The sequence below is a fragment of the Staurois parvus genome, unplaced genomic scaffold (assembly GCF_062004578.1).
Source record: "Staurois parvus isolate SC_StPar_1 unplaced genomic scaffold, SC_StPar_1.0 ptg000872l, whole genome shotgun sequence".
Lineage (NCBI taxonomy): Eukaryota > Metazoa > Chordata > Amphibia > Anura > Ranidae > Staurois > Staurois parvus.
This window is the reverse complement of record NW_028318668.1, coordinates 5,001-27,757: the sequence shown is the minus strand read 5'-3', so window position 1 is coordinate 27,757 and position 22,757 is coordinate 5,001. Positions and strand designations below refer to the sequence as shown.

Genomic DNA, 22,757 nt, shown 5'->3' with positions numbered 1-22,757 from the left:
TTGTACCACTAGCCCCTCCCTCCTAGATTGTAAGCTCCAAAGAGCAGGGCCCTCAAATCCCTCTTGTATTGAACTCTATTGTTGCTGTGTTGTCTCCTGTTCTATTGTAAAGCGCTGAGCAAACTTGGCGCTATATAAATCCTGTATTATAATAATAATAATAATAATAATAATAAATGTTCCCCTCTGATCTAAAGCAACTCCACTTTCAGTGCTCTTCCAAGTGCACTTGGAGTGCAGTCTATTTGCCTTTAGAAAATGAACCCCAATGAGTATCACTTAAATTCCATTCTTTCTGACATACATACAATTAGGCTCGTATGATGAATATGGCTTAGACATTTAAAATCGCCCAAAAGGGCAAAAAGCGCATATAGCAATCCACTGGTGAATCCCCAGGTACACAGCAAGTATGCCTGCAACTTTTTTGTTGTTTTTTTTCGTTACAAACAAAGTTGTAACCACAGCATTTTTTTGTGCCACTTGCCCTTTAGTAGATTCTCAATTAGAAAATGTAGAGCATGCTCTTTCAAGACGGGATCCATGAACTCTATACCATGGCTAAATTTATCTTTCAGGGCCAAAATTGGGGTAAATGTAAGGTTGATTTACTAAAAACAAAAAGGCTGTTTACATTGCAAGGAAATGTTCATTTAGCTTAGTGAATGTGGTGAAAATTCACTTTGCAATAAATAGCCAATTGAATGTAAGGAAAATGTTTAAAAAAGTAAATTTTTGCTTGCACATGTATTGATGGCAGTCATCAGAAATTCACTTCATTCACTACGGTAAGAGAAAATTCCCCAAAGTGAACAGTGTATTTGTCCTGAGCTTTGCAGATGTGATTAGATGTCCTTGGCTTTTGTGCTGATATCCAGACATAAATTACCTCCTCAGACATATAGGCCTCCCTCAGACACACAGGGGGATTTCCTAAAACTGGTGCATTCAGAATCTGGTGCAGCTGTGCATGGTAGCCAGTTAGCTTCCCCCTTCAGCTTGTTCAATTAAGCTGTGAGAGTAAAACCTGGAAGTTGATTGGTTTATTTGCAGAGCTGCACCAGATTTTGCATCCTCCAGTTATAGTAAATAACCCCCATACGGTTTACTAGGAATGCATATGTATTTTGGGCTTACTATTTACAAAAATTAATTGTGTCTTCAGGTAAAGCTTACTCACGGAACTAATGTACTGTACTGGAAAACTACAGCCTTTTACTTTGGAGAATCCAGCCCTAAACCAGTGCTATTGAGAAACATATTCATCACAGGTATTGTTACACTTGTATTACCTTTTCTTCTTATCTTTCTCTCTGGTGGTATAGGAAAAGCATCATATATTTTTTTAATAGGCGCTGCATATACATCGGAATGTTTCCCATGCAAGCCTGGAACATTTGCACCTGCTGAGGGAGCACCATCCTGTCAGATTTGTCCAAGAAACAGTTACTCAATACGTGGAGCTTCCTCCTGTATACAGTGTGAAGCTGATAAGTACTCTGGTGAGTTGAGCATTGGCTTCTTGCCAAAGGATTTGTATTTCTGTTTTGTCAGACTCCTGACCTCCGCTGCTGCTGTAGTGCAACTTGGTCAAAAACACTAGTAAAAACACACCCTTGGAACTGGTTTTCACTAGTGTTAGCCATCTGAAGGCTGATCCACCATGGATCACTCTTCAGGGGGCTTTTGACAGGCTGTTAGCAGGTTCAACCCTAAAAACCTGCACCACAACATCGTAACCGCATTCAATGAGGGTCGGTTACAGTGCAACCCCACCCACCCATTTTCAAAACCACCCTCCCGTTTTCATGTGCACTCTGGAACGCCCGTTCGGTATGCAATAAACTCACCTCTATCCATGACCCCTTTGTCTCCCGCTCTCTTGACCTTCTAGCGCTCACCGAAACCTGGCTCTTAGCAGATTCTGTCTCCCCTGCAGCACTCTCCTATGGAGGCCTCATCTTGACCCACTCACCCAGGCCCAGTGTTCGGAAAGGAGGTGGGGTTGGTCTACTTCTGTCACCACTGAGCACCTTTCAAGTCCTCCTTAACCTTCCTTCTCTATCCTTCTCTTCTTTCGAGACCCACTGTATCCGGCTATTCTCTCCGATCTCTCTGAGGATTGCAGTGATCTACCGCCTCCTGGAACCGTGTCCCGCTTTCTCAATGACTTCGCCGCCTGGCTACCCTACTTTCTCTCTTCTGAGCTACCCACTATCATCCTTGGAGACTTCAACATCCCTATTAACGTCAATAACCCGGCTACATCCCAACTCTTCCAACATAACCTCTTCTTTTGAACTAGCGCAGTGTATACAGTCCTCCACTCACTCTGACGGGAATACCTTAGACCTTGTCTTCTCTCACCACTGTACTCCCTATAACCTCTCAAACACCCCATTTCCCCTCTCTGATCACAATCTCATCACCTTCACAGTCTCCTCGTCCTCGAACACCTATCCCACCAAATAGCAAACAATTATCAGCAGAAATCTCCGAAACCTAAACCCGGCTCCCTTCCACTCTGCAACTGACCAGCTCTACGACAGCATCAACCCCCTATCCTGCCCTGACCTGGCCACTGCTGTCTACAACAACTCTTTCATCCTAGACTCGCTTGCTCCCCTAACAACACGAAGCATCAGGCCCCGACCTCTACAACCTTGACAGACTGACCACACCCGAAATCTCAAACGACTCAGTCGCACGCTTGAGCGATTATGGCGTAAAACCAAATCCCACTAAGTGTTCACCTGTTATAAATCTGCCTTCTTAACATATGATTTACAAAATCTACTTGCGCTCTTATGTTAAATAATCAGTGAATATACACCTATAGCTGCTAACATCTGATCCTGTACCAATAGATCTAATGAAGTGTACAAATAAAGCAAAAAATGATGTAGCGCTTAAAAAGGAATGGATAAATGGTCTAATAAAATTAATAAATCATACTAAGCACATAGTCAGTACAACAAAACACACTCCTTAATATGTGAAAGGAGAATATAGTGCGTAATGGAACTCGATATGTGAGATCTTAAACACATGTGAAACCACTGCACACAGTGCACATATAAAAAAGTCCAGTGATCCGTGTCACATTCCTTCCGCTCATGCAAAATCAATGGACTGTGTGTAATCCCACACACCCCGAAGTGCAATCCAAAACCGGCTGAAATGGCCTCTCACCTCCTATCTGCGTCCCTGCAGGGCCACAGAGCATATAATATCGCCACTGGATCAAGATAACCTTCCTCTTGAGTAGATGACTTGAAGATATATCCCCAGTACACTGATTCCACCTCTCCTATAATATCCTTGATGGTCAGATGAGCAGGATGGATCCCAACTCAGATCCCAATAGGATAAAAGAAGAAGACATCCTCCATAGTGTAAAACCGCATTAATACTGCTTAAAAACTAAGTCAAATGCACACTTACATCAGCAAGATTAAATACAGCTTGTTCCCATACCATGGGTGTAAACATGTGGCTGAAGGGTGTTCCAAGATGCCGCCGCGCCGGAAGTGCGTCACCACGTATTGCCGTCAACGTGTTGCGTCACGTGACCTCGTGACTTCCTCAGGACTAGCGTGATTGGTCTATTGCACTCTTATTCTTAATATATACTTCCTCCCTTCACTGTGACAAACAAGCTTACTTTGTCACCCTCATTAATACCTTCTCTTCAAGTCCTCATCGGCTCTTCTCTACCTTTAACACTCTACTTTCTCCACCGCCACCCAGCGCCTCACTCACTGCCCACGAGATTGCACACCACTTCCAAAACAAGATTGACGCAATTCGTAGGGACATCGCCACTACACAGACACCCACCCCACTTCGCATTCCACATACCATACCTCCCTCAACACTTTCCTCCTCTGACCTCGCTACCTCCGTAGAGGTCCTTAAGGTCTTCTCAGAAGCCCACCTCACCACCTGCCCCCTGGACCCTGGCCCCTCACAACTCCTCCGGTCACCCTCCTCTTCCATCCTATGCTCCCTCACTCACATCTTCAATCTTTCCCTCTCTACAGGTGCCTTACCCTCCCCTCTAAAGCACGCGCACATCACTCCCATTATTAAACAACTCTCCCTAGACCCCACCAACCTGAACAACCTTAGACCCATCTCCCTGCTGCCATTTACCTCTAAAGTCCTAGAATCCTTAGTCTACAATCATCTGAGCTCTCACCTCACTGACAACAAACTTCTCGACCCTTTACAGTCTGGCTCTCGCCCTCTACACTCCACTGAAACTGCCCTACTAAAACTCTCTAATGACCTACTAACTGCAAAAACCAACGGCCACTATTCTATACTTCTACTACTTGACCTCTCCGCGGCTTTTGACACGGTTGACCATCCCCTCCTCCTCAAAAAACTACACTCTTTTGGCCTCAGCGACTCCGCTCTCTCCTGGTTCTCCTCCTATCTGTTGCAGCGCTCCTTCAGTGTTACTTATAACGCTGCCACCTCCTCCTCATTCCCTCTCTCTGTAGGGGTCCCTCAAGGTTCTGTCCTTGGACCCCTTCTCTTCTCCATCTACACCTCCCTTGGTCACTTGATAAACTCCCACTGCTTCAATTACCATCTCTATGCTGATGACACACAACTCTGTCTACCCCTCACCTCACCCCTTACCTCACCCCCTCAGTTTTCACCCGCATCGCTAGCCTAAAAAGCGACATATCAGCTTGGATGTCACTCCACTTCCTCAAACTCAACCTTTCCAAAACTGCGCTCCTAGTATTCCCCCCTGCCCGGGCCACCCCCACTGACTTCACCATAAATATCGCTAACACTATCCTCAGTCCATCCCCTCACGCCAGGGTACTAGGTGTAATCCTAGACTCCCATCTGTCCTTCCAGCCCCAGATCCAATCGTTGACAAAATCATGTAGACTTCACCTCCGCAACATCTCCAAGATACGACCGTTCCTAACCCCAGAAACCACTAAGCAACTTATTCACTCCCTTGTCATATCATGCCTCGACTACGGTAACTCCCTCCTCATTGGCCTACCTCTTCGCAGGCTATCCCCCCTCCAGTCTATCATGAACACTGCTGCCAGACTCATCCACCTCATTAACCGTCATGTATCCGCCACCCCTCTTTGCCAATCCCTCCACTTGCTCCCAGTTGCCCAACGGATAAAATTCAAAACACTAACAATGAGATATAAAGCCATCCACAACACTGGCCCGATTTACATAACCGATCTTATCTCTAAATATCACCCAAACCGTACACTCTGCTCCTCGCAAGACCTCTTACTCTCTAGCTCCCTTATCTCCTCCTCCCATGCTTGTCTCCAAGACTTCTCCAGTGTGTCACCCATCCTCTGGAACTCCCTACCCCAATCTATCAGACTATCACCTACTCTACCTGCTTTTAGGCGATCACTGAAAACCTATCTCTTCAGGGAAGCCTATCCCACCCCCTGCTAATTCTGGAATCCTCCACTCTTCCAACCACTCCATCCCCCACAGTTACTACCTACTGTACCATTCACCCCTCCCTCCTAGATTGTAAGCTCCAAGGAGCAGGGCCCTCAAATCCCTCTTGTATTGAACTGTATTGTTACTGTATTGTCACCCACTATAATGTAAAGCGCTGAGCTGGCGCTGAGTTGGCGCTATATAAGTCCTGTATGATAATAATAATAGTCAGTTGAATGGATCATGCTTGGTGGGCTTTACTACCCAGAGATTGCGATGGGGGAGATCATCTTTGCGATGCAAGGCATTGTGATAGTGACATGTGTACACCCCATTTCCACCAGCAGTGACAGAGTTACTTGACAGAGGCTCTAATTTATCACTACTCCATAAAAATAAAAACCTTTAAAAACACTTCAACCAGTTGATTTTATATTTTTTATGCAATCTTTTTTATGCAAGTGCTATAAGCACCTGAAATGTCCTTGGTATCAGCCAAAGCTCTGAGGAAGAAGGCAAAAGCAGCACATGGAGTAAGGCTGGCCATATATTATACAATTTTCTTTGACAATTGTCCTTTAGATTGTAAAACCATATAATGTGAGATAAAACCTAAACACTTTCAATTTGTATGCAATCAGGCAGATCTGCATAATTGAAGGCAAATCCAAAGGAAATTGGACAAAAAAAATGGTATATTGTATGGTCAGCTTAAGTCTGGTATGCTGCAGTGAAAAAAAGCATGTGGATAGGAGGAGGGAGGGACAGAGATGAGCCCATCATTGTTCTACTTTTCATTTACTGCATAGTGAAGAGATATGGGTGGGGAGGAGATCTCTAAATAGAATCGAAAATGCAGCAGAGCATAAACCGGTCCCTTTTTTGACAGACTAGACTATGCTATGTAGCAGGGCTGTGAAAATCTCAGAACTGGATAGACGGAAATACAAATACTTTGGCAGGAAAGACAGCTTTTATATACATATTTCATCTGTGTATTTATTTTTTTGCCTAGAGATCGGCTTTAAGGCCCAGAGCCATTTTCATATTTCACATCCGAAAATTAATTTGGTAATAGCTTTGTTTTGGGGAAAAACAAGTATTCTTTTTGTTGTAATGTCATCCAAATAATTTGTATGTATTTAAGGGAAAAAGGGGAGGTAAACTTTTTTTTTTTCTTTTTCTAGTTTGACCACTAATACTTTTAAATCACCTAGTGTTACTATAGTTACAGTATAATGCATTACTTTTATTATGTTGCTGGCAGAACGACCGGCAACATTATCCACAAATTAATAGCAAATGCTGACTGTTTTTCAAATGCTAATGCACAAAACAAACAAACATAACATTTTCATAGGAATGGTATAAAAAATAGCTAAATAGAACAGGCCAGAGGAAGAAGTTTTGTTTGGGCTGGCTAGAGCGAATGAGGGAAATCGGCAGTTAGATCAATGAGACTTTTATAGTGTAACTTTTTTTTTTTTTTAAATACTTCCCAAATTGCTTGGGTGACTATTGGGTAAAGAAATAAGTAACATTGTACATGACAGTTGCGGAAAACTATCTATGTAACTTTTTTGCTTATGCAATACGCGGTTAAAACAGTTGGTGCTGTTTTACAAAACCCAGCTTATACACCCTCAGCATGTATCCAATGAGAAAGGACGCCAGGATACAGGAGACCCTAGGTCCTTAACCACTTGAATATCAGACACTTTTACCCCCTTCCTGCCCAGGCCAATTTTCAGCTTTCAGCATTGTTACACATTTGAATGTGTAAGTCAACTAGTCCATCCCCCACAGTTACCTTTTGTACCACTAGCCCCTCCCTCATAGATTGTAAGCTCCAAGGAGCAGGGCCCTCAAATCCCTCTTGTATTGAACTGTATTGTTTCTGTATTGTTTTCCATTATATTGTAAATCTCTGAGCAAACTGTTGGCGTTATATAAATCCTGTATAATAATAATAATACTACAGGAGATGACCAGAGACTGCGGACACAGTGCAGGAGATGACCAGAGACTGCGGACACAGTACAGGGGATGACCCAGAGACTGCGGACACAGTACAGGGGATGACCCAGAGACTGCGGACACAGTACAGGGGATGACCCAGAGACTGCAGACAGTACAGGGAATGACCAAGAGACTGCAGACAGTACAGGGAATGACCAAGAGACTGCATTCTCTTGGTCATTCCCTGTACTGTCTGCAGTCTCTTGGTCATTCCCTGTACTGTCTGCAGTCTCTTGGTCATTCCCTGTACTGTCTGCAGTCTCTTGGTCATTCCCTGTACTGTCTGCAGTCTCTGGGTCATTCCCTGTACTGTCTGCAGGGAATGACCAAGAGACTGCAGACAGTACAGGGAATGACCAAGAGACTGCAGACAGTACAGGGAATGACCAAGAGACTGCAGACAGTACAGGGAATGACCAAGAGACTGCAGACAGTAGAGAAGATGACCAGAGACTGCAGACAGTACAGGAGATGACCAGAGACTGTGGACCTTTTGGGGAGGGAGGGGGAGCGGGTATCTGAATTTTACAGGTACCCGCCGCTCCCACTTCCAAGGAGTTGTCCTCCCTTTAGTGTGGGCACCTGGCTGTGACAGCCGGGTGCCCACTGCGCATGCGCGAGAAGCACTACTCTTTGTGAATGGCCCGGCATCTTCTGGGACACATAACAGGTCCCAGAAGACGCCGGGCCATTCACAAAGCGCAGCGCTTCTTGCGCAGGGTTCACCTGGCTGTCACAGATGCCGGTGCAGGAAGATGCCGGCGCAGGAAGATGCCGGCGCAGGAAGACTGTACAGCGCTGGACCGAGGAACAGGTAAGGTCCTACTGAAAAAAGAGCTGAGCGGCTGGCCCGGTATTCTGACACTGTGTAGGCGGCAGAAATACCGGACCGGCCGCTCCATATTCACTCCATGAGACTCGCTGACATTTTCCCCCTTTTTTGGGGGAAAAATGCATCTTATTGAGCGAAAAATACGGTAACTTTTTTTTTCACACAAATAGCGCTTTCTTTTGGTGGTATTTAATCACCACTGTGTTTTTTGTTTTGATATATAAACCAAAAAAATACTGACCATTTTTAGAAGAAAAAAAACGTTTTTCTTCGTTTCTGTTATAAAAATTATGCTAGTAAAAAATCTTCGTACATTTAGGCCAAAATGTATTCAGCTACATTTCTTTGGTAAAAATAACCCAAAATCAGGGTATATTATTTAGTCTGTGTGAAAATTGAGTCTATTAACGTGTGTGTGTGTGCGTGAAAATCAATCAATCCTCATATATTAATGGACTATCTCATTTCTTGAGGCCCTAAAATGTTAGGACACTACAAATAAACCCTGAATTATCCTTTTTTGGAAAGTAGGCAGTCCAAGGTATTTATTAAGAGGCATGAAAAAATTTGAAGTTGTAATTTTTGTCACAATGTTTTGGAAAATTAAGAAATTTAAATACAATCTTTTTCACTTTTTTTTTTTTTTTGCATGCTGTCAGCAGAGCATTATAGTGTCATTATGACTGGTGTGGCGATGATCAGGGATACTGACTGGTGACAATATGTTAAAAATAAAATGGTTTTACAGTTAACGTGTTTTTTTTTTTGTTTTTTTTCATACTGTGACCACAGTAGTGGAGTGTTACCATAGTGATCTAGTACTACTCTGGAGAGGTGATTAGGATTTTTTTTTTAATGTGATGTTCTGTGATGATCACGGTTATAAGCAATCGTTTTTTATTAATGGCATTCATTCATTCATTGATTCACAGGGTGTACTATCACATGGTGCAGATGCACTGTGATTTGCTCTGTCTGTACCATGTGACCACTGTGACCAATGTCTTGGAAATTCGCTTTTAACGAATTTCTCCTTACCGTGAGTACTCGCAGTTTGCATCGAATGCCGTGGTGGTATACACGCCGGTCTATAAGCGCAGATCTGCCATCTCATCCATTACCGAGCTGAGTACTGTAATACATACATTGTACATGCGCATGGCCCAATTGCAGCCTTCAGAGCTTTAATTAAGTCACACGAGAGACATATGAATAACACTAATATATGACACATTTAAAGTTCAACCTGTAAATACAAAATTTCCATGACATTCCCTCCTGTTTTATCATATTCTCCTCGTGTCCTTTCTTGATCTTCTTCAGCTTGATGGGTGTAGTCTCAAAACCTCAAAGAGTTGGTCTTAGACCAGAGTTCCTGTAGTTGTCCCTGAGAATAAAGCTCCACGGGGCACCTGAAACAACAAGACCCAACGCAGACTCGACGCAAACAGGCTTGATTGAAGCGATGATCCTCAAGAGCGTTGGAACCTTCACTACAGGAAGGCTCTTGCAAAAACCACAAACAGACTTGTGGTATGAATAAGGCTTGTGATCCCACGGTGGTCTGGGGAGATCCAGCAGCAGATTCTCAAATTGCCCCTGCAGACGGGGCCACACAAGGCTGGTCTCGACCCAGACGGTTTTCCAAATCGCAGACACAAACAATGATGAGGCTTGAAGCTTGCTTGGAGGACTTGGAGAATGTGGTCTTCAGGGAGATGAATTAGAGGGAAGCCAGGACGTAGTCTGCAGAGAAGGTGGTTGGTTGGTGAGGTCTTCCTCCGATCAGTGGTTGGAGTGGGATTCCAGGAGCGGGCATGGAGATGTGGTCGTCTGCCCGAGCTTGGTTTACACGGTCGATGAGGCAACAGGAACATCTCACCGCGGCATATAAGAGGCAGAGGAAAAAAAAAAGCATCAGGACATACACTCCCACTTCCTTCAACCAAGATCCGATGGAGAACAGGAAATCTCCCAATCCTCCCAAACCCTTGAACGGATTCCAACCCTCACTAGCTATAGCTCTAGCTTTTCCCTGTAGTTCACTAACTTTGTCCATATGGGCCTGGACCTTGTCATCGGTATCTTCTATCCAAGTACAACAATCCTCTCCGATGATCTCACAGAACCCCCCTTTGGCGGCTAAAAGGTAATCAAGGGCCATCTTCTCCTGAAGCACTAAATTTTCCCATCTGCCGTTGTTCTTGGGCAATTTTTCTGACAGCCTCTACGGTCTCGTTAAACATACTATCCACGATGACAGAAAAATTGTTCAGGCGCTTTATAAGTTCTATTCCCCAACCTGTCCATGAGGGGAACCAAGCCCATGCTTGGTCGCCCTCAGAGAACAGCTCCCTGCGAACTCTCCCTGCCATCCTCACCTTCTTGTGGACCATCAACTCTTCATGATCCATCACTACATAGGATGCGGGGACTAGCTTTATGAGGGCACACGAACCTTTCGCGTTCTGGGCAAATGTTCTATAGGCTGCCGAACCACACAGAAAATAGTATGGACCTGTCAGAGCAGAACAGGAGGAGTTCCTCGTTCGGCCTCTGGCACTGAGCAACAGTTGCACAGACTGGGGGATTGCTCCCTCAGTCTGCACATCACATCTGTCCTTCCAACACACGTGGTCTGGTCGGTCAGTGTGGTTACTCAGAAGGGAAGTCTGGTTAGTCAGATTGACAGTTATACCTCCCTCGCAGGTGGTAGTCCCAACAAACTTGTTACCTGTGCCAAAGCTGATGTTAAAGCACACCTGAGGACTGCCTAGCTGTCCAGTTACCCATAATGGACTGGTGAGGGCCCTACAGGAGTTAGAGCTAATATTGGTGCTAAAACTGATGTTACCTGCTAAAAATGTGTCATTAAGTTCTACCGACAAATGTCTACGTGGGGGCTGACCAGGGGTCCCTTGCTTTTTCATGCCGACGCGGATGTCATATAGGGCATGAACAGCGGCCATTGCGGACATGTGATGACTGGGTGGGGGTTTAGAGCATACCCAACAGTTGGTTTTGTTGGCGGTTCTGGCTAAACGCAGGTGCATTTTAAATAAAAGGTTGGGGTATCTGCCATCTTTTCCTCCGTTCACACACATGTAAGACATACAAATAACAAGAAAAAGGAAAATGACACCCCTCATTCTCTGGTGTAGCTGAAAAGCTTCTTGCAGTGGCTTGCGTGCACCCAGTTGTCTCGTCCCTCGAGCTTGAGTGAGGTAGGTGTTGTCAGCTGGACTTGGTATGGTCCGGTGAACAGTGGCTCGAGTCCGGTTCTTTGATGTTTCTTTAGGACGACCCAATCACCTGGCTCAATAGAAAGAACACCCGTTATTGCATTTGGATCCGGGAGTGATTTGTGAACCCGGTGGTGTATCTTCTGCAGCTCCCGTTGCAGAGATTGCACGTAACCTGTAAGCTGTGAATGCAAAGACGACAACTGTTGAGGAAAGTACAACCCTGTTTTGGGAGGTCCCCCAAACAACACCTCGTAGGGTGACAGCCCATGTGGTTGCCGAGGGGTATTCCGGATGGAATAGAGGGCAATGGGGAGACACTCAGGCCAAGGTTTTTGGGTATCGGTATGATTTTGGAGATCCTCTTTTTAAGGCATCCGTTGAGACGTTCAACCTTACCGCTACTCTCGGGGTGATATGGGGTGTGTAGCCCTTGGTTGATGTGAAGGGCTTTACATACCTCTGCAAAGATCTGTCCAGTGAAGTGTGACCCCCTATCGGACTCGATGGTTTCAGGTAGACCCCAGCGGCACGCAACCTCAGACAGGATTTTCTTTGCCGTGGTACTAGCGTTGGCACACTTCATGCAACTCACATGCCCTGACCAGTGCCCACAGCTCAGCTTCCTGAGCTGACATACGTGCGTTCAAAGAGCAACCAGTGTGTGGCTTACTGTCTTGGGTGTAGTACCTGGACCCATCGACAAAAAGATTTTTCGCTTCCGGTAGTGGCGTTTCCTTTACTGGGCTGATCGCCGCGGACTCCAGTTCCATCAGAGAAATGCAGTCGTGTCCTTTGGAAGAGAGGTTAGTAGTGGACAAAGAAGACATGTTAGCAGAAGAGGTGTTAGTATCGTTAGTCGGGTTGCAAAATTCAGCACTGTCGTTGCTGTCCTCCCCCCCCCTTCTCATCTTCCAACACAGGAAGAAGAGAAGCTGGGTTAAGAATAGTGCATCGTTTGATAGTGAGGTTAGTAGGGGTTAGGAGGGCTTTCCCCTGAGAGGGGTACCTTGCCTTGGATGTCCTGTTTTCGCAAGACCGTTCTTGCTGCACTGTTGTCGGTGAGGCAAGGGAGGGGATTTTTTTATTCCTCTAGAAAAAGATGGACCTGGGCCGACACCGATTTGCCAACTTCCTATGAGAATTCATAGGAGTTACCTACCATGGTGGTGACAGGGGCGGAGGACTCATCAGGAATGAACTGCCACCGACCTTTAGGTAATTGGGGACAGCTCCTCCTCATATGCCCTGTTTGGTGGCACTGAAAACCCCTGGGTGGGGGCCTATCCTTCCTGTGACCCAGATCCCTTGGTTTTTCGTGTGGTGTCTGGGACATAAGAACTTTGGCTTTGTCCTGTTTTCTCCTATCCATTTCCCTTTCTATTGCCGCAAGAGTGGAAAGGATAGCAGGGATAGACATCTCATTATATTCGGGTCGGGCCAGAGCCAGCCTTTCCCGAATTTTAATATTGATGCCTTCCAAAAATTTGGCCCGCAACAGAATGTGCGTCGCGGTCACCTTTACCCCTTCAGTTGGAGCATCAGGTCCAACTTCCAGATCCGCATCCAGTGCCGTCTGCTTGAGACGGCGCCAGAAGCAGGCGCTTTCCTCATTAGGACCCTGGGTGAGCTTCATCATGTACGTAGTAGAGGTAGCACCATACATTTCTGGAAGCTTTGCCTTTAGCTGTGCACAAAACTCTTTGCCCCCTGAAGTCATCTCCTCATGAGTGGTTATAGAGCACCCTGCAATCACTGCACTGGCCACTTCCATGCCCACCTTTGCCCGCAGGATCTGCGCACAATCTGACCTGCTCATACCATAGCTGAACTGGTTTTGTCCAAACATTCGAGCAAATCCTCTCGGATTGACTCGATAGTCCGGGAGCTCAGCCAGAATAGTGCGGATCTCTGCCGGGGTGAAGGGGACATGCCAAACTACCCGTTCCCCTAAGGTCCACTCCCCCTGTGTATTGGGAGGACCTTCAAATTGCTGCACCCTGACTGGATAGGCCTCGGTCCGGGAAGAGTGCAAGGGCTGGCCCAGCTTCATCGGTGGGCTTAGATTAACCACCTCGCTTACTGCACCTTCAGGTTTGAGGTCCCTCAGATCAGGGTATAGCTGGGGGGCAGGGGTCTGATCAGTGGCTCGTAGTGCTTTGATGCAATCCGCCCTGTTTCTTAACCGGGTGTCTATTCCCCTTGATTCGCAGATAGTCTGCAAATCGGTTGTTGAGAAGACTTCGTAGTTGGAAACAGAAGGAGCTGGGGTGAAGCAGGAAGAAGGGAGAGGTAGAGGTAGAGGCTGAGGCATAGATATAGAAGACATGAAAGGTACGTCAAGAGTGACGTCACTAGCAGAAGAGACAGGTGCAGTTATACTTCTCTCACCCACTGTTGGTTGTTCGGGAACCCCAGCAGACCCTGATCCTGCCTGCCTTAGTAGAGTCAGCCCTGAAAGAGCTTCCTCCACCTCTGACACTGGATCCTCCTGTTTTATTCCCTCTGGAGGCCAGGTATACATCACCTGGTTCTTCCGGACAGACACCAGTTTATGTATGCCCTGCTTCCCTAATCGGATTGACCTGTGAAGCCATAGCTGTGCGATCTCTAGTTCTGACGCCTGCATCCGTGGTTCAAATTCAGAGATGAATTTTTCCCACCTCCATGCGTCAAATGTACCGGGGAATTTCCCATCTGGTACCCTTCGACCATTTATTCCACCTTTTTAGGGGTTCTGTAGACTTCCCCCCCCCAAACTCTCCATCAGTTGTGCAGCTGTCCTTACCCTGAAGAGGGCTGGTTCCCCCTCTCTCTTCATGGACTGACTACTGCCCATCGTGACTAGTCACTGGTATATATCCCGCGTCCGGGTACCTGTTTACCCCCTGGAACACTCGGTGGGATCCTACCGAGAGGCCTGATTCCACCACTTTCCCAGCACAGCGTAATTTATGTGATTCATATCGATCACCCGAAGCGCATCAAGTGGCGGTCAGACTGAGAGCACACCTCCCACAGCGCAATTTATGTGATCCTGACCACCCGAAGTGTTTGTGGTAACCAGGCTAAACGTTACACTTTCCTGGACCGCCCACTCGCACAGCGCAATTTATGTGGTTCTCATCACCCACTGTGTTTGGCAGGCCACACCGCACAATGATGAAAGTGGCTTTTCTCTCCCTGCACACAGTAGCTAACGCAAGTCAAACCAAAAGGAGGGGTTCTTTGATGTTACTTTAGGGGTCACTGGTTGCCCGAAAGCCTGCTAACTGACCTTTAGGAAAATTGTGTAAAGAAAAAAAAACTTCCCTAATACACACAGAAAAACCCCTTTTCAACTTGAAAAACCGTTAAAAAGGACAAAGTGGAGCCTTATGGAAAACACAGGACATTTCTCAGTAAAACAATTACACAGAGGTGAACCGAAAACCTGCGCCAAAAATAACCCCTGTTGCTAACGCGAAAATCACTCCTACCAGCGCCGCTAAACGATCCGCGTTACACACGCGATCTTCGCTGCAACCACCTAAAACCGTTTACACAAAAAGTCTGCTGGACGCGAAACACGCAACACAGCAGCTTTAAAACAAACCCGCTTTACAATAAGGAACTACTTTTAACAAGAAAAACACAAGAAAAACATAATCACTATACAAGAAATCTATGTGCAAAAACCCAGACTTCACCGAGCTCACTAAATGTGGAACACGTGAGGGAAAAACTTGCTTAACACACTTTAAATTGGCTGGCAATACGCAAATTTAAAGCTAAAAGCAAACAACTTAAACTGTAAAAATTTGGATTAAAAACATAAAATGGGTCAAATGCATATAGAAAACTGCATATACATTGCACAGAGATTACTGCACAATCTGTCAACAAAATGGCCACCAGAGAAAGCACATGGCAGTCAGTAAAATGGCCACCAACAGAGAAAGCACATGGCAAACACTAGCCTCAAAATTGCCTCTAACATCTTACATAAAACAGACTTTTGGACAAAACATACACTGGACAATTACACAACAATATACAGCACACATACAACACAATTTGGCACAATCACAGAACAGACATAGAAAAACCAACATATCACACTAACATGCACATGTAACAGAAAGGACCCACTGCTGCATGCTTGCTGGGAGCAGTAGTACCGACAAAACACTGCACAGACTATATACACACAAAGGTCTTACAACAGTTAACGAATAATCTAAACCTTTCAGCACTGTAATAATTACCTCATGTGGAGGGAGGTAGAGCAATTACCACAGTACCTACAACCCGCAAATACTTACCTAAACTATGCAAAAACTTTTACCCGCTAAAACATATACCCGTTTAATTTTTGGTTGAAAGATTTTTAAACTTGACCAAATCCAGCCAACCAAACCCACCCCTCTGCTGCTCTTAGCAGAGAAAAACCCTTGCCTTTCACCCACAAATCAAGATTTTAGAACAACTAGGTCCTTGCTAAGCGGAATTCACGTTAGCTAACAGAGAACGAAATTAGCCACACGAACGCGCAAAAAGCGATCCTCTTAACGGCAGAGAGACCTGAAATGTGCCGGCATACTTTTTGCTAGTTCATGATAGCTCATTCCCCCCTCGTACTCGGTTAGCTATCCCAGAATTCGCGTTAGTATCCACTGGCTCGCCAAACTGTCTTGGAAATTCGCTTTTAACGAATTTCTCCTTATCGTGAGTACTCGCAGTTGGATGCGCAGCGATCCCCCATAAAGCTGTGCGAATCTCGCTTACCGCGACTGCAACTTAGCTCCACGATTCCTGCGCCTCCAACTGGTTTAGCTATCTCAGAATTGTGGGGAAATGGAGCTCCAGTTACCTGGGAATGATCACACGACACTCTCAGGTTGCTGTTGGAATTCACATAGAGACTGGCTTCAGACTCAGCCCCCGGTTTTATTACACACACACGCCCCCCACATGAGTCAGGTCAATCCCCTCCCACAGAACAATGCATGGGGAGTGCCTATACACAGGATGTACATTCCAATTGGAGCGTAGCCTTTCCTCTTATCTATCACCAGTCCTCCCTTTCCTCCATGAGCTTTCTGAGGAGAGCAAACTTCCTATCCTATTAGCTCCTAGTGGTATGTAAATTCTCTGTACAAGCATCCCCTAGATTAAACAGTGCCAGTCTGTATCTGAATGGGCCCGATACGATCTTTATTAAAACACATCCATCCAGATACAGTTTCAGGTTGGTAATGGCTTGTAAGATATACATGAGCCTACACACGGAGTTCGCACTGCTTGGCGCCTTGAGGTACGAAGTTCATGTGGTACTATGCTGCTGATATGTGGATACAGGCCCGCGGCCTACCGCCGGCGGCATTTGCATCGAATGCCGTGGTGGTATACACGCCGGTCTATAAGCGCAGATCTGCCATCTCATCCATTACCGAGCTGAGTACTGTAATACATACATTGTACATGCGCATGGCCCAATTGCAGCCTTCAGAGCTTTAATTAAGCCACACGAGAGACATATGAATAACACTAATATATGACACATTTAAAGTTCAACCTGTAAATACAAAATTTCCATGACACCAATAACAGAGATCATCACAATAGTATGCAATGAATGGCTATGGATGCAAGCCATTCATTCTGTACAACTGTAATTTGATCACTGATTGCTCACAGCAATCACATAGTACTGGGACATGCCCAGTACAATGACCTGTCATTTGCTGTGTCCTGCAGTGACAGACCGCAGTGCGACCAACAGGGCCTTAGTGAGGCTTGTAACTGGGAGGATGTCACATGATGTCCACCCTAAACCAGAAGTCTCCCGTTCGGCTATAGTTTATCTATAGGCCGGGCGGGAAGTAGTTAATAGGTTCAGATTTTTTTTTAATTAACATAACTGGTTCAATTAGTGTGTTCTCCCCTTTTTTTTTCCTAATACTGAGCCAGCGTTCAGGTATAGCAGCTATTTTGTGGCTCACCTCTTCTTGATAGAGGAGCATAGTTCACAAATGATAAAGACAAAGGATCTTTGGTAAAAATAATAATTCTTTTTGCATGTAATGTTTTATCTTCAGCTCCTGGATCTGGATCTTGTCTTTCTCGTCCACCATGCACAGAGAAGGATTATTTCTATACACACACACCATGTGATGTCAATGGGGAGGTAAATTGTAGAAGGTTCTTGTACTCCACAGTGAAATTTGCAGAAATGAAAAACTGTTAACCAGTATTGTCTGTTTGCGTGTAGACACAACTGATGTATAAATGGATCGAACCTAAGATATGCAGTGACAGTGTGGAAGGAGCGAAAGATCTGCCAGAATCAGGTGTTAAGAAGAAATGTCCACCCTGTAATCCAGGATTCTATGTGACGAATACAAGTTCTTGTGAACCCTGCCCCAAAGATACTTTTTCAAATGGAACCAGTAAGTCCTCTATATTATTGATCACGCATAAAAAAGTAACCTTTTTTTGTATTGTGAGCTTGTTAGCCCAGATAACAAAGTTTCAGTGGATATGAAACCGATTAGCACAATCACTGTGAAAATGCACAGAAAAGACCCGTTCACATGTACGCATTGTGATATTGCATGGCAACTTTAATTTATAAATGTTGCTGCTTTTTGGATCTAGTCATTTTAACCACTTATTAATTACATATATGACCTCCTTATACCCTCAAAAAGTCAATACTTTCCACCCTAGAAAGTGTTAAATATATACAAAAAAACTTTTTGGTGATGCAATAAATCCCACATTAAATTCAAAATCCTAAATATACCAAATGATCTAATATAATATAAATACACCAACTCAAAATAGTCCAATGTGAACTCCAAAATTATGCCCAAAAATTGTCCAAAAATTGTCCAAAATAAATCCAATATAGTGTCCTAATTTCAATCTTTTTCCTCCAATCTGTGAAAATTATTCCTCCAAACACGTACCTCGAAAAATAAAAATAAACAATCTAGTGCAATTCAATTAATTAGAAAAATCACCCCGTGAAACTCCACACTTCACTGCAAAAGTATATCTATTTGTGAAAAAAAATAAAAATAAAATAAATTCAATTATACCAATCTTATTTTATAATAGTGCAAAAACCACATCAATCAAAAGTGTGCGCACTCTGTGATCACTGCTGCACAGTGAATTCCTTCAACCACCACACAATAGTACAAAATACTATTACCCTCTATGTATGTAATTAAGGCTCTACCAACATTATGGATCAGTAATCTTCCAAAAATCTTCTTTTGGGATATTTCCAGGTCCTCAGAGAAATAAATGGTCTTAGGAGCAATATTCAAAACATAGGGATAACATTTATTAGTAACTCACACTTAAGAATTGGATTATCAGCTCCAGCTATGGTTTCTGTCCGCTTAAACAAACATTTCCTCCACCATGTGTATTGACAACCTAAAAAATGGCCGCGGCGACACTTCCGGTCTGCATACGTGCGTCCTGACGTCACTCCTTTAACGCGTTTCGTCACTTCCGGACTTCATCTGAAAGGATCCTTTCAGATCCTTTTTAGGTTGTCAATACACATGGTGGAGGAAATGTTTGTTTAAGCGGACAGAAACCATAGCTGGAGCTGATAATCCAATTCTTAAGTGTGAGTTACTAATAAATGTTATCCCTATGTTTTGAATATTGCTCCTAAGACCATTTATTTCTCTGAGGACCTGGAAATATCCCAAAAGAAGATTTTTGGAAGATTACTGATCCATAATGTTGGTAGAGCCTTAATTACATACATAGAGGGTAATAGTATTTTGTACTATTGTGTGGTGGTTGAAGGAATTCACTGTGCAGCAGTGATCACAGAGTACGCACACTTTTGATTGATGTGGTTTTTGCACTATTATAAAATAAGATTGGTATAATTGAATTTATTTATTTATTTATTTTTTCACAAATAGATATACTTTTGCAGTGAAGTGTGGAGTTTCACGGGGTGATTTTTTCTAATTAATTGAATTGCACTAGATTGTTTATTTTTATTTTTCGAGGTACGTGTTTGGAGGAATAATTTTCACAGATTGGAGGAAAAAGATTGAAATTAGGACACTATATTGGATTTATTTTGGACAATTTTTGGACAATTTTTGGGCATAATTTTGGAGTTCACATTGGACTATTTTGAGTTGGTGTATTTATATTATATTAGATCATTTGGTATATTTAGGATTTTGAATTTAATGTGGGATTTATTGCATCACCAAAAAGGTTTTTTGTATACATTTTAACCACTTGCCTACTGGGCACTTTTATCCCCTTCCTGCTCAAGCCAATTTTTCATCTTTCAGCGCTGTTCCACTGTTATATTTGATGTTGCACTTGAACGACAATTGTGCGGTCATCCAACACTGTACCCAAACAAAATTTCTAAAATTGTTTTGAGACAATTAGTGCTTATTTGGGTGGTATTTAATCACGCTCTCTTGTTCCCTCTCTCTCTTGTTCTCTCTCGCTCTCTCGTTCTTTCGTTCTCTCGCTCTCTCGTTCTGTCGCTTTTGTTCTCTTCCTTCTCTCGTTCTCGTTCTCTTGTTCTCGTTCTCTCTCTCATTCTCGTTCTCGTTCTCTCTCTCGTTCTCGTTCTCGCTCTCGTTCTCGCTCTCGTTCTCTCTCTCTCTCGTTCTCTCTCTCTCGTTCTCTCTCTCTCGTTCTCTCTCTCTCGTTCTCTCTCTCTCGTTCTCTCTCTCTCGTTCTCTCTCTCTCTCGTTCTCTCTCTCTCTCGTTCTCTCGCATCCTCTCTCGTCCTCTCTCTCGTTCTCTCTCTTGTTCTCTCTTGTTCTCGTTCTATCTTTCTCTCTCTTGCTCTCTCTCTCTCGCTCTCTCTTGCGCGCTCTCTCTCTCTTGCGCTCTCTCTCTCTCTCTCTCTCTCTCTCTCTCTCTTGCTCTCTCACTCTTGCTCTCTCTTGTGCTCTCTCTCTCTCTCTCTTGCTCTCTCGCTCTCTTGCGCGCTCTCTCTCCCTCTCCCTCTCTCTTGCTCTCCCTCTCTCTTGCTCTCCCTCTCTCTTGCTCTCCCTCTCTCTTGCTCTCGCTCTCTCTTGCTCTCGCTCTCTCTTGCTCTCTCTCGCTCTCTCTTGCTCTTGCTCTCTCTCGCTCGCTCTCTCTTGCTCTCTCTCGCTCTCGCTCTCGCGCTCTCTCTCTCTTGCTCTTGCTCTCTCTCGCTCGCTCTCTCTTGCTCTCTCTCGCTCTCGCGCTCTCTCGCTCTCGCTCTTGCTCTCTCTCTCATGCGCACTCTCTCTTGCGCTCTCTTGCACTCGCTCTTGCTCTCGCTCTCACTCTCTCCCCCCCTCTCCCCCTCTCTCTCCCTCTCTCTCCCCTCCCCCTCCCCCTCTCTCTCCCCCTCTCTCCCTCTCTCTCCCACTCCCCCCTCTCTCCCCCCTCTCTCCCCCCTCTCTCCCCCCTCTCTCTCCCCCCTCTCTCCCCCCTCTCTCTCCCCCCTCTCTCCCCTCTCTCTCCCTCTCTCTCTCTCTCCCTCTCTCCCTCTCTCTCTCTCTCCCTCTCTCCCTCCCTCTCTCCCTCTCTCGTTCTCTCTCATTATCTCGTTCTTTGTCTTGTTCTCTCTCTCGCTCTCTCTCTCGCTCGTTCTCTCTCTCGCTCGTTCTCTCTCTCGCTCGTTCTCTCTCTCTCTTCCTCATTTTCTCTCTCGCTCTCTTGCTCATTTTCTCTCTCTCATTTTCTCTCATTTTCTCTCGTTATCTCTCGTTCGCTCCCTCGTGCTCTCTCTCGTGCTCTCTGTCGTTCTCTCTCTCTCGTTCTCTCTCTCTCGTTCTCTTTCTCTCTCTCGTTCTCTTTCTCTCTCTCGTTCTCTTTCTCTCTCTCTCGTTATCTCTCTCTCGTTCTCTCTCTCTCGTTCTCTCTCTCTCGTTCTCTCTCTTGGGCCCTCTCTCGTTCGCTCTCTCTTCCCCCTCTCCCCCTCTCTCTATCGCTCTCTCTCCCCCCTCTCTCTCTCGCTCTCTCTCCCCCCTCTCTCCCCCCCTCTCTCTCGCGCTCTCTCTCGCGCTCTCTCTCTCGCGCTCTCTCGCGCTCTCTCTCTTTTGCTCTTGCACGCTCTCTCTCTCGTTCTCTCTCTTTTGCTCTTGCACGCTCTCTCTCTCATTCTCTCCCTTGCCCTCTCTCTCTCGCTCTCTCTCTCTCGTTCTCTCTCCCTCTCGTTCTCTCTCTCTCTCTCGTTCTCTCTCTCGTTCTCTCTCTCTCTCTATCTCTTGTTCTCGATCTCTCTCTGGCTCTCGCTCTCTCTCTCTCTCTCGTTCTCTCTCTCGGTCTCTCTCTCCCCTTCCCCCTCTCTCTCTCGTTCTGCCCCCCTCTCGTTCTCTCTCTCTATATTGCTCTCTCTCGCTCTCTCTATTGCTCCCTCTCGCGCTCTCTCTCGCACTCTCTCGCACTCTCTCGCTCTCTCTCTCTCGCTTTCTCTCTCTCTCGCTTTCTCTCTCTCTCGCTTTCTCTCTCTCTCGCTTTCTCTCTCTCTCGCTTTCTCTCTCTCGCGCGCGCTTTCTCTCTCTCTCTCTCGCTCCCTCCCTCTCTCGCTCCCTCTCTCTCGCTTTCTCTCTCTCTCTCGCTCCCTCTCTCTCGCTTTCTCTCTCTCTCTCTCTCTCGCTCCCTCTCTCTCGCTTTCTCTCTCTCCCTCTCCCTCTTGCTTTCTCTCTCTCTCCCCCACTTTCTCTCTCTCCCGCTTTCTCTCTCTCCCATTCTCCCTTTCACTTGTTATCTCTCTTGTTCCCTCTCTCCCCCTCTCTCGTACTCTCTCTCTTGTGTGCGATCCCCCCCCCTCTCTCTCGTGCTCTCTCGCTTTCTCTCTTGCTCTCATTTTCTCTCGCTCTCTCTCTCGCTCTTTCGTTCTCTCGCTCTTTCGTTCTCTCGCTCTTTCGTTCTCTCGCTCTTTCGTTCTCTCGCTCTTTCGTTCTCTCGCTCTTTCGCTCTCTCGCTCTTTCGCTCTCTCGCTCTTTCGTTCTCTCGCTCTTTCGTTCTCTCGCTCTCTCTCTCGCTCTTTCGTTCTCTCTCTCTCGCTCTTTCGTTCTCTCTCTCTCGCTCTTTCGTTCTCTCGCTCTCTCTCTCGCTCTTTCGTTCTCTCGCTCTTTCGTTCTCTCGCTCTTTCGTTCTCTCGCTCTTTCGTTCTCTCGCTCTTTCGTTCTCTCGCTCTTTCGTTCTCTCGCTCTTTCGTTCTCTCGCTCTTTCGTTCTCTCGCTCTT

General features: G+C 45.5%; 1 protein-coding gene and 1 pseudogene across 1 annotated transcript in view; one reads left to right on the top strand and one right to left on the bottom strand.

Moving 5' to 3' along the window:
- Positions 1 to 18,847, top strand: part of LOC149443192 (endosome/lysosome-associated apoptosis and autophagy regulator 1-like) — a 35,136-nt gene extending 16,289 nt beyond the window's left edge. Inside the window, exons 4-8 of the mRNA XM_089655787.1 lie at positions 1,166 to 1,271; positions 1,353 to 1,502; positions 17,622 to 17,710; positions 17,795 to 17,972; positions 18,822 to 18,847. Coding sequence (XP_089511913.1) covers positions 1,166 to 1,271; positions 1,353 to 1,502; positions 17,622 to 17,710; positions 17,795 to 17,972; positions 18,822 to 18,847 — 549 coding nt within the window. The remainder of the gene's footprint in view (positions 1 to 1,165; positions 1,272 to 1,352; positions 1,503 to 17,621; positions 17,711 to 17,794; positions 17,973 to 18,821) is intronic.
- Positions 18,848 to 21,888: 3,041 nt separating this feature from the next.
- LOC149443191 (uncharacterized) overlaps positions 21,889 to 22,757 on the bottom strand; it is an 886-nt pseudogene continuing 17 nt past the window's right edge.